Below are 12,237 nucleotides of genomic sequence, written 5' to 3' on the forward strand. Positions count from 1 at the left end.
TTGTTTTTCCCCCATGATTTTTATATCCCACCCTTGTGATTTATTTCCTTGTATCGTTGTGTCTTTTTTTTCTCTCCATTTTTTAAAACTCAGTAAAATCCTTTGAAATTAAACAATGTTCACGTCTCAGAGAGCCCCTTCAAAAACCAATTTACTAACTGGGTACATATCTACCTTGCAGTGGTAGTCAGAATGTCACCCTTAGTGAGCACATGAACTTCATTGTTGTTCGCAATGATTGATAAAGGATTTACTACTGGGGAAATTAATATACTAATTTATAAATGTGTATGTGTTTTATTTCAAAAAGGATTTTTTATTGCTCCCTGTACTGTTGTTTTTGTACCCTTGTACTCATCACCTTGGGTGGTGGTGAATATCTCATCACTCACCTATTAAAGTAGGCGTCCAGATTCCACCATAAATCATCCCAACAAACCCCCACATCTGTTTAGGGGAATCAAATGTTGGTATGAGTTCCTATTAGGTCCCAGTCTGGAGGGAAGGCATAGGGCCCTATTAAGGTAAAAAAAAAAGCAGCAGAACATGCACAGTTAACATAGTTGTTAACATTATCATAACAAGTGCAACCAGGTCGCAGAGCGCAACCAAGGCGCAGAGTCTAAACGGCAACCAGGTTTTTTCCAGAGCCTTGGGCACACCAGGGTGGGCAGGAGGATACACGGTACCAAATCATTAGGCACAAGAATTGTCAAGGAAGGCCAAGGTCGAGGCACCCAGCAAACAAGAGTGGTCAGGTCACAATGCCAGGGATCCAGGAAACAGACACCAGTGACACAGGGGCCACTGCAGACACAAGGAACACAGGAGACACTGGAAGCAAGAGGAGGCCCGGTGACACAGGAATATCCACAGAGAAGAACACTGGCACACCACAAGGAAATAGGCTGGAAACAACAAACTGGGCAACAAGGGGTTAAAGCAGGAGCTGGACAGAGAAAACACTGAATTAAGCAACAGGTGTACAGAAACTAGCTCCGCAAGCTAGGGGCTCAGCACTAGTGGAGACACGATGCACGAACACTGAGTGCTGTGTCTGAGCTAGCTAAATAGCCAGGGAAGATGCTATTTTCTGGTTGACAGGCGGATTCGGCGAACTTGATAAAGCTTAGGAGCGCAGGCACAGTCAGAACTGCCCGCATGTGCAGGAGAGAGATGCCTGAGCTTTAGTGAGGAAGAGGTAAGTGTGACAGAACAATGGTAAGTTGCTGTAACAAAAAAAATGTTGGTGGAAAAATACACCATATTTTTGACAAAAATTATAAAAATGTATTTACCCTTGACTTTTTCAACTAAGTATATTCACATTGCCTAGGCTTTAAGTCTTAGCAACATGAATATGACACCAAAGAAACCAGTGGGTAAAAACACATGGGATGCACAGCTAGTAAAACTTTTTAAAAGTATCACTAATATAGCCACTGACAGGAGCAGCTGCACTTAAAAGTAATCTTACCTGCAAAACAAAAACAAATTAAAAAAATAAAATGTATTCCTATTTAATCTTTATTTACTATTAGTTATTTATTAAAAGTCCTAGTTAAATCTTTTCCACATTACTGCTGTGAGCTATTATTTTTCTGCAGATTTTTATTTATATATTTTTTAAATTTTTTTTCATTTTCATTAAAAAAGTGATATGCACACACAGTAAAATAAATGAAACATTGCACTAAATAAAGTCAGTAGTGTGCGTGTGTGTATATATATATATATATATATATATATTTAAACTTAAGCAGTTTGCATGTTCTGTGCATTTTAATTAGTGATAAGGAGATGTATTTGGTAACACATTGTAAATTATCAATTAACTGTAGTACTTTAACTGCATGATTCAATCTGTTTTAACTGCCTTTTTATGCTTCATTTCCTGCACTCAAATTTTATTACTCAATTAAGTTAAAAGTTACAAAATGGTACAAGTTGGAAAAATTGTGATGACAAAAAGTCACGGGAGAAGATTACCTGCTATAATACCCTTATTAGTTGAATAGAAATGGTCTAGAGAACATATGTCAGCAGAATCGCATTATAATATGCAAACTTCTAATGAAAGGAGTCACACAAAGGGGTGGATATTTATATTAATAGTCGTCTGGGTGCTATTTAATATCCAAAAGGAAAGACAAGTATGCATAATACAAACTAACTATTCTGCTTTATTAAATAAATTTGCTGGCAGAAAAATAAGTTCATAATAAAAGCATTGTATTTAGTGAATTTTATGGGGAAGCTTGTATAAACCAAGCAGATCTCAAAATGGTGGTGGGAGAAGCAGCACTAGGAGCTAATCAGCTTTACTGCAGTAGCATGCTGATAGGATGAGAGGCAGCGTAACAGAAAAATCAGCTTGGTATTTTACTTTTCCTTCTATCCAGTCACAGCTTTGGTGTGTAAAAGACATATAAGTATAAGTGAGCTGCAGCTGAGAAAAAGAAGTTCTTAGGCAACCGTATGATAGAGACATGTAATTCTTGGGACTAGATGGATGAAGTAAATATCCTTTGGCAGATAAAACAACTCCATTATATGTATTTTATTTGTATATTTAGGTGTTTGCCTAAAGTTTAAGCTTTTGTTCAAACCGTACAACAGCAAACTTTCTCTTAATATATATTTGTTTGATTTTCATAGGTGCAACTTAGCTCCTGTGGTTGAATTTGCATCTGATGTTGGGACCAAATCAGATTTTATTACCATGAACCCCTCGGTGGTACAAAGAGCATTTGGAGGCTTTCGTAACGAGAGCGACCGACTGAAGTTTGTACATAGACTGTCCATGCTCAATGACAGTGTCCTGTGGATTCCAGCCTTCATGGTCAAAGGTGGAGAGAAACACGTTGAGTGGGTTAATGCACTAATCCTTAAAAACAAACTAAGAGTCCGAACTGCCTACCCATCACTAAGACTTATTCATGCTGTCAGAGGGTAAGTACCTAAATATGATTACATTGTCCTGGCAACAATTGATTTTATCTAAATGAAAGATTTGTGTGAAGGCATGAAAAGGAACATATAATTTGTCTGGCACTGTGTTCATTTTACAGAATAACTTCTTATTTCACTACAATGCTATTCACTGATCCATATTGTACACAGGAACTTAGAGTTAAAGCGAGCATTATGGAGAGCATTAGTGTTTAACCTTCTGTTAGCTTCTTTAGTTTGCGGAGAGGGATGACTATAATGTAGAAGTTTTAAACATATATTTCAACAAAGATGGAATTCTTATTCCCTGTGGTTTGGCTTTGTATGTGATACTGAACAGCTATTCATTGTGTCTTAGTGAAGCATTAAAAGCTTTAAAGGAGCAAGGGTTAAATACAGAATGCCTCATATTCTCTATACACCTATATATAATCGCCTTGTGTCCTTTTATATAATTTACAACCATTGTTCTTCACTGCTATTACCTGTGAAGATTGTAAATTATCTACATTTAACATACCAAGTGGAGGAATTTTACCAAGATGCTTGGTTTGTATTTTTTAGAAGTTTGGGTTTGACATTGCAGCTTTGTTGTGAAACTTATAATTGCTAAAAAGAGAGCTGGGCAGTAATGTATGCCACTGCTGATTTTATCATCAAGAAAATTGCTTATATTTTTCTGATTTGGCAAGCTGAAAGCTTAGGGGTATGCTCAGGACTGAAGCAAGACCAGGCAGTTCTGAGTGGCTCCTTCTTGCTAGCACCATTCACACCGTTGCACTTCATCCGAAAGGGGATACTGAGCTGTTCTCTGCCTTCCCCATTCATTCTCTATGAGCTGCCAAGGGGAGTCACTACATGCTGGTGACTTGAGGAAGTAGTAACCGCACTGCAATCCCACCACTAGTCTGAACATTGCCTTAAGCCGAAATCTAGAAAAACAGGTAAAATACAAAATATGTAGGCAAAGTGCAAACACCTACACACGCCGTTGATCACGTAATATGCAAAAATAATTGTTCAAATTTCCATGTATTTGCCAAAGTATTTTCAGGACGACTGTTAACGAATGGATGCTAGGCAGCAGGTGGAACACCAAAGACTTCTAGTGGGTTGTTGTTAAGCAGCAGGTGGGATGCCAGTGACTATTGTTAGGGCATATACGCTGGAAAAGTGGTCCTCTCCACTGGTGTAATGCTACCCAGCCCATTTTTTACCTTTTAGGATAAGTCAAAAACAAGAGGGACTGTCTGCTAACATTTCATTTGCTCCAAAATTATGCTGGGCAATGAGGAGAACACGAAAAGTGCCCCTACATCCTGACAGCTAGCAAATTATAAATAAAACATATAAAATGCACCCTTTCCCTTCCATGCAGTGCAGCTATATCTTGAATTCCTCTAACGTCCATTCTTCTTACCTGTATCACCATCTCAAGTACTGGTATCTTTAGGAGCATGTTTAAATTGCTGGTCCAGGATATGTAAATACTTAATTGTGCATATTCTAGGCAGGGGTTCCTGGATAATTCACTTTTCCTTTGAAGTATATCGGCTGAAAACATATGTTCTGTAATTGCACATTATAAACAAGTAAGTTCAAGGAACAAGTCCTAATTAGTTATACTAACATAGTATTTTATTTAGATTTTAACCAAGGTGCTATTCACACAGATCTGTGCATATGGGAAGATTTGCTTATCCTTATCTGCATACACACATGCAATTAATGTCATTGAAAGGATCTTTCACGATCCTTTCCAACGACTAAGCACTGCACGATGCATGAACGAGAGCTGTACATACAGCACTGTTCTGCTCTATGGAGAGGGGAGGGGGAGAACGACGGAGCGGCACTCTGCTGCATGCTCTCCCCCTTCCCTTGCTTTAGGATCATTCGTCATCCATCGTCTGTGAATCCACCAGGACCGTTGTTCGGACGATGGGCGCTGAACACTCGACAGATTCTCGTTTGATATCGGCCCTGAGCCGATTATCGGGCAAAAACCATTGGATGTGTGTATGTAGCTTTACTCTTAACATAGACATTGCATGCCAAGAGAATAGCAATAGGCAACTTCACACCTTGTGGTTCCACAGTTTTTGTACTACCTACAATACCAAATAAAATAGGCACAGCAACTGCCTAATGCATCAGCAGTGTTAATGAAGACCAATCCAGGTACTCCATGCGAATTAATGTCAATGAGTTTTGGGGATGAAGCCCCTCTTCCAGAGGTGCTATAAACATAATATAAATGTGAAAACATTTTTCATTTGCAACATTAAAAATAAGCCATAAAGAACTAAAATATTGCACGAATACACATTGATTGCTTTTTTTTTTTTTTTTGTCTAAAAAGTCAACTTGCTTGTCCACCTTCAAATCCAACCAGGTAATCCTATGTAAATTCATTCACAAGAAACCATAATTACCTCATATGAGGTTGCAGACTCACCTTAAGTTTTATTTAACATATTGTTATAAGTTGCTGTGACATGCCAAAATGTTTTGGAGAAGTGCAGATCTCTGATTTATCTTTGGTTTGTCTGGGCTTAAAACTTAACTGCCTTCAGTAGCCTGTAGAAAATACAAAACTTAATCTTGAAACCTACTACTAAAACTATATTGCAGCTAAATTTAGTGTTTCATGTTCCTAGCACGTCTCAAAATGGGTCAGGGACACAAAATGCTGAATCTCTTTTGCAAGCAGAAGAAGAAATAGATTTTCTTTGTGTACTGCACAAAATATTTCAAATCTAGCAATTATGATAAAACATCCTAAATAGTTATGCCATATCTACTCATAAAAAGATATAAAATCACAGATGTCTAAATTGCTGGTTTTGTAGCCATTTTAAACCTTACACAAACCAGTTATAAGGTTATTTAACCGGTAAATAAAGTAACATTAAGTATCTTGAGTCACAATAACTTGGTAAAGCCAACTGAATGACTTTAATGATGTTTTTAGTTTATCTCTAAAGTTGATATTCTAGGCACCACTATAAATTGGGCAATCTTTCCACTGGTCACGAATTTGAGAGTTTTTTTTTCCCACTGAGACCTGAACATTTTTGTTCAAAGGGGTTGAAAACATTGAGAAAGGCAAATCACTTTGCAATAAAATTGTTTCATACATTCCACACTAACAACCAGTTATCGTTGAAAATTCTAAATAAGTATTTTCCTCTGCTTATGTGGATCAAATCAGCTATTTTATCATTTCAGGAAGTCCTTTATGTCCTAATTGTTACCTCTTGGCAGCCTTTTTTGCTTGTATTATGGTGTATGTTGGTTTTGTCATCTTGAAAAGAAAGCAAATAATGGTTTTACAGTTTATAAAAAATTGTGAAACATATCTGATTCTTTATATGGTTTTTTATTATCCTGGATATTGACCTTTTCTGGCCACCATTTCTACTGCAGAATTCTTTGCTGAAGAGGTTGTCACATATATATACTAATAATTTGCATTAACATTGATGTATACAACACTGAGAGGAAAAGTACTTGATAATCAGAGTTTATGTTGTCTTACCTAGGATATAGCTCATTGTGTACTTCTTTATTTAAGGGAAGAAATAAATATATATATTTTTTTATTAAGTACACTAATTGTACGGTGCACCCAAAGTATGATAATGCAGAGGAAAGTACTAACATAATCAGCAATGCTCTCTGAATCATTGAGGATTGTAAGTGCCAGGAAAGAATGAAGAGGACCACACTGGTTGCATTACCAGCCAGAAGACTGAAAAAAAGGTGTAAAGAAAATAAAAGTAAATAAATTCAAGTAGAAGGACCAAAGGCAGAGAGGACTAGAGGAAATGTGGAGATGATCTTTTAATAAAAAAGGTAACCCTTGAATTTTCCACTGTACAGGTTTTTGTGGTATTTTAGGGGTTAGGGTAAGTTTAAAGACTAATGTCATAGTGAAGTGTCTTTCAAGCTAATTGATAAATTACGGTTGTGAGGAGGGTGAAAATGGGAGATTTGTTTGGACCCTTTTTTGCTTATAACACATATTACCTCATGTGCCAAAAACAATCTGTACTGACTTCTTAGCAGAGAAACCAACATACAGTGGAGTTGTTGTCACATCCCACCATGCATTTTATTTAGTTAAAGAAGAAGCACTACTGTTTTTATACGCCCTTGGTTCATCGTAGGCAATGTACATAACTGTAATAAGGGAGAACGAGTTTGTTCAGTTAATAGTAGACAAATATTTGTTGCATAAATTTGTATTGTTGTATTTGTGATCTAAGCCTCATTCCAAAAGAAAAATGACCACACTAAAAAACAGTAGCAACACTAAAACTTTTCAACAAGAGCATGTCTGCAGATGTTGCAAACTTCCCAGGAGGCATATGATAATTTTCCATTACAACCATAATGAGCTGCAGCAGGTAACATGTCAAGTACAAACATTGCATATAAAGCTAACTGTTGACAAGCATATGTTCATCTAAGGCAATGTATGGTGAGAAATATCCCTGCTATCCCTAGCAGGACCCTATGTGGTCTTCTGCCTAACTCACTTGGTATATATTACAGCACACCCATGGTACAGCTGACTTTTGGTTTCCGACATAGGCCACCAATCCTTCATAGGATGACTAGTCATTGTGGCTCATGCTGTGCATGAAACCCTGTGCTTTTGACACTTACTGCTGTGCAGTGCAGGTTAGACAATGAAAGGAGCAGCCTAACATTTTCACTTTGACTGTAAGGAGTTTTAAGAAAGAGTTCTGAAATTTCCAAGGCGATATTTAGTATATCTATTGATTTCTGCTTATAAAAAGGTAACAAATTATAAAGGTTTCTTTTTTCCTCCCAACACAATGAGATAATCACAGAATACAACAATCCAAGATAATTTAAAATGTAATTGTCCAATTATCTAAGCATCACACTTAACTGAATGTCTGTTATTTGTCATTCATGACATGATAAAAAAAAAACTGCAAAAAGCATTATCTGAACCTTTATCATGTAGTCTAAAGCACAGAAAGTTGAACTCCAGGCAATCAGCTGAATACACCATTCACCATTGAATCAGAAATGTGAAGTCTTTTTTACATGCCGATGTATTTGTATTTTATTCAGTCCAGGCAACCAACAAAAGCATTGTCAATTCTAAGATCTCGCTTTTATATGCTTCATATTCTCATTCCTTCAGTCTGAGTTCTGGGATTATAGCTAAAGCTAGAGACTTACCATAGGACTTTTACTAGTTTTATTTGAACACTTGATTCCCAAATCTTAGTGTATCTGGTGGGTCATGGCGGGTGTTAATGCTGAAGCAGCTGGCTCAAAGTCAGCACTAAGGCCTGATGCTAAATCGATTAGCTTCCCGCTGCAGAATGTACTTCATCATCTTAATGTCATGAAAGCTTTTTATGAACACCAGTAGCCATCTTTAGATTGAGTAAATCTGATCCATTGCTGCCATGTTGACCACACAACTGCAAATTACCGAAACAGCATCATGATCCAGACCCCACATGAAGGAAAAAGTCATTAAATAAATCAAAATATTGTGTTCTTCGTTAGTTCCATGTACAATGTCCTGGGTGACATTAGTGTTTACTTAGCATTAAATACTTGTCTTAGAGTCCAGAAGGTAATTCGGGATTTTAGCAGTTTCTAACTTGTGAAAATAAAAAATAAACAAACTGAACTTGCTCATTTTTTAGTGCTACATTATTAATTTGTGCTAACAGATTTTTTCCTACATCATCACGTTACAATGCAACATAAAAAAAGGGAGAACACTTTATCAAATAAAAAAATAAATTACATTTCTAAAATAAAAATTGCTTTTACAAAATATATTATAATGTTTTTTTTTGTTTGTTTTTTTACTGATACCTAGGGGAGACTAGAGCTGCACAAAATATTTAAAATTGGTCCATTTAGTTCTGTTTTTAAAAGTTTCTATTTCTTTTCCTTATTTAAACCTAGAAATAAAAAATATTTATCCAACTGTGCTACCAAACTGTAGCCAAATTTGTAAAACAAATAAAAGGTAACAAAACTTAAAACTTAAGACATAAGGGTAGAGAGCAGTCACTAAAAGTAAGAAGCTGCATCCATAAATAATTTTAATCTTTTGCAGAGAAGTGCATATTTTGATAATGCCTGTGTCTACAATTCATACTCTGATCAGAATATCCAACTTGTTGCCACCACATTTTGCTGTACAGAGCTGAGAATACATGTACAAACACCCAGATTAATAATACAAAATACAATAGGAAGAGCTGACTTTTCAAAGCAAGCGTAAAAGTGCAATTAAAAAAATGTACATATATATATATATATATATATATATATATTTATCAATCATCTGTTACTTTTAAATGGTTGTCTTCTTGTTTTTTTTTAATATTTCCTAGAACTGTATGTCCTTTAATATTTGAATTTTTACATAACTGGACTAAATATCTGTTGGGAGTTTAGCTATGGAATAGGTAGTTTATAGAAATAAACTTAAATATGCATTGAAGCATAAGAAAACAGATTGTGTTGTTTTAGCAGACAAGTAACATATGTGTATTGATTCACATACACCGTAACAAGGCAGATTGCCAAATGTTCCATTATGTGCATAGACTTTAAAATAATGGAAAAAATACTCCTTTATTGGTAAGTGGTACCTAGGTGGAATATTCAGTGCAAAGTTATGCAAACGTAAATCAGCCTTGTGGTTTATCTACTTATTATATAGTTCTTATCTACTATTATATAGTTAGGTGCATTTAGGTAAACTTTAAATAACTGAATAAAAAAATAAACAGCATTATGGTGCTAAAAAGGACACTTCTGCCATAATCAGCAAGTATGCTCAGCGATTATGGAATATACTTACCCTAATGCAGCCACCATGCAGCGAGTTACACTGGGTCTGATTTATTAAAGCTTACCAAGGCTGGAGAGGATACACTTTCATCAGTGAACCTGAGTGATCCAGCAAACCTAGAATGAATTTCCTAAAACTCACTTGCAATTTGTTAGCAAATGTTTTGAACCATGAACCAGATCCATCCCAGGTTTGCTGGATCACCCAGGTTTACTGATGAAGGTGTACAGTGTCTTCTCCATCCTTGGAGAGTTTTAATAAATCAGACCCATTGTCTCTATCGAAGTGTGCTGTCCCAGCACATACCGAACTAAGCTCCACACTACACAGTGTTTGCTCCATACAGTGTGACTTTTTGCTTTCTTAGTTTAGATCTGCTTTAAGGCATATATTGAAAGAATAAATCCCAATGGCTAAAACTTTATGTTTCTTTCTTGGTTAAAACCCTGTTGGATTTCTGGTCTAATTTGGGGTATTTTACCAGGTAATGAAGAAAAGTCTTTCCAATAGGGACAGTGACAGCAATAAAAACACATTTATCTAGATCTGCGAAGGGTTACAAATGACAATGCTGCCCAATGCTGAACCTTCACTTCAAATTATTGTATAGGCATCACAGGAACAGAAAATTAGGCTCCTAAGTGGTGCCAGATACAAAGCTACAACCAGAGAGACTTTTTTCACTTTTCCATTCTTTTAGCAATAACAAAAAAAATGTTTGCAGTCTTTAAATTATATGTCTATCCACAAATGTATTGGCAGTGTTCTGTAGTCTCCAGTCTTTCTTCACCTTCTGTCCTGATGGCAACCAGACAGGCTTGACATAAACCCTAGCTACTTTGCATTTTATAGTGAGTTTATGTAATTTATGGTTATGGTTTGGAGTCTGATTGATGTTCTGTTGTTCATGATTAGCTTTGCCTAAAATTAGTCTATTTAATTCTGTTTTTTAAGAGGCAGTGTTTTCCCTGTATTTATAACTTACTTACTTGAAATGAATAATTAATGTCACTGATTTCACTTCATTTTTGAAAGGCTAATTCATAGAGCTGAATTTAATATTTGCTACAGTGAATTCTTGGCCACTGCTCATCTATGTCTCTGCCAGCTGTGCTCTCTGATACAATAACACTGTACAAGTTATCGGGGGAGTACTTAACATTACCAGAGAACATAGCTACAGTAATATTGAAAATACATGTACCATAAAGACTTTCATAGTCGGGAATATTTTTAGTTCAAGTTAGTGTTTTTTGACCTTCCCCCCTCACATATTTCCCATCCTGAATAAAACAAGTCACATTTTCTTGAGCCTATTGTTTGAACACTCAACAATATGTTTTTCTCTTTAAAAGTAGGCATAATGTTAGATTGAAAGTAAATGGTTATTAATTTATAAAGGCAGGACATATAGGTCATTGTAATTTACCTAACAGTTTATCACTTATTAGTTTTATGCATTTTTTATTACAGTTGGGCTTTAGAGTATTTGTGAAAGCATGGCCTCAATTTACCTCCCTCCTTCTTCTAAACATGTGTCAACGTTTATCTTTTCTTTTACCTTGTTCCTATAAAGAAAAAAGCTTTCAATACTCCATGTGACTTCTTCAGCAGGCCTGTTGGGAGGAGGAATAGGCAGGATTACCCACTTCAATTCATATGTAGGTCCTGTAGCAAGCAATCTGGTTTTGCAGCACCATTCCTACAGGTACAATTATCAGTCTTGATTGGATTGTAAATCATTTTGCTTGGATTTCCATTTTTACCCATATCCCAAATACTGGTAGTTTAATTGGCTTCCAATAAAATGTTGACCTTGTTAATGGTATATGACTATGGTACAGCCATTAGGTTTGAACTCCTCTGAGAGTCAGTAACAGACAAGACCTGGACTCCTAATAAATGCATAAGTAAGCATCTGCAGCATAATCCCCAGAACTTTACCTCTCAAGAGCCTTTTCCCCACATAGAGTGTGTGGGCAGACTCTCGCATGCTCATATCAAAGAGTGACGAAGGTAAGCAAAATTATATGGTCCAGCCAGGCTGACAGACTGCTTGGAAATTCAGTGCTTTAGAGGTTGTACTAATAACCAACAATTGGACAGGCCACTGGAAAGCTAAGTAAAGAGAATAAATATAAGATGATCAAGGCTCAGTTATGTAAGTTGATATAAGTAGTATTCGTATACCACCCTTTGAGACTGCATCTTGCTGTACAGGACAAGCTGCACATTTGTAATAACATATTGTCCTAAAAATAATGTGTTATTGGCAGTTTTGTTACATTCACTGGGACTCCTTCTTCAGCTTTTAGTATAGCAGATGCCTAAAAAGTGTTATTCATTTTGTGACAGCTTGTGTTTGTATGTCACCACTGTGCCCTAGCCCAAAATTTGCTATCAAACTTGCTACATTT

General features: G+C 36.2%; 1 protein-coding gene across 1 annotated transcript in view; it reads left to right on the top strand.

Moving 5' to 3' along the window:
* Window positions 1-12,237, top strand: part of ST8SIA4 (ST8 alpha-N-acetyl-neuraminide alpha-2,8-sialyltransferase 4) — a 94,621-nt gene that overhangs the window by 54,488 nt on the left and 27,896 nt on the right. The window contains exon 4 of the mRNA XM_072416124.1: window positions 2,659-2,952. Coding sequence (XP_072272225.1) covers window positions 2,659-2,952 — 294 coding nt within the window. The remainder of the gene's footprint in view (window positions 1-2,658; window positions 2,953-12,237) is intronic.

The sequence above is a fragment of the Pyxicephalus adspersus genome, chromosome 6, assembly GCF_032062135.1.
Source record: "Pyxicephalus adspersus chromosome 6, UCB_Pads_2.0, whole genome shotgun sequence".
Classification (NCBI taxonomy): domain Eukaryota; kingdom Metazoa; phylum Chordata; class Amphibia; order Anura; family Pyxicephalidae; genus Pyxicephalus; species Pyxicephalus adspersus.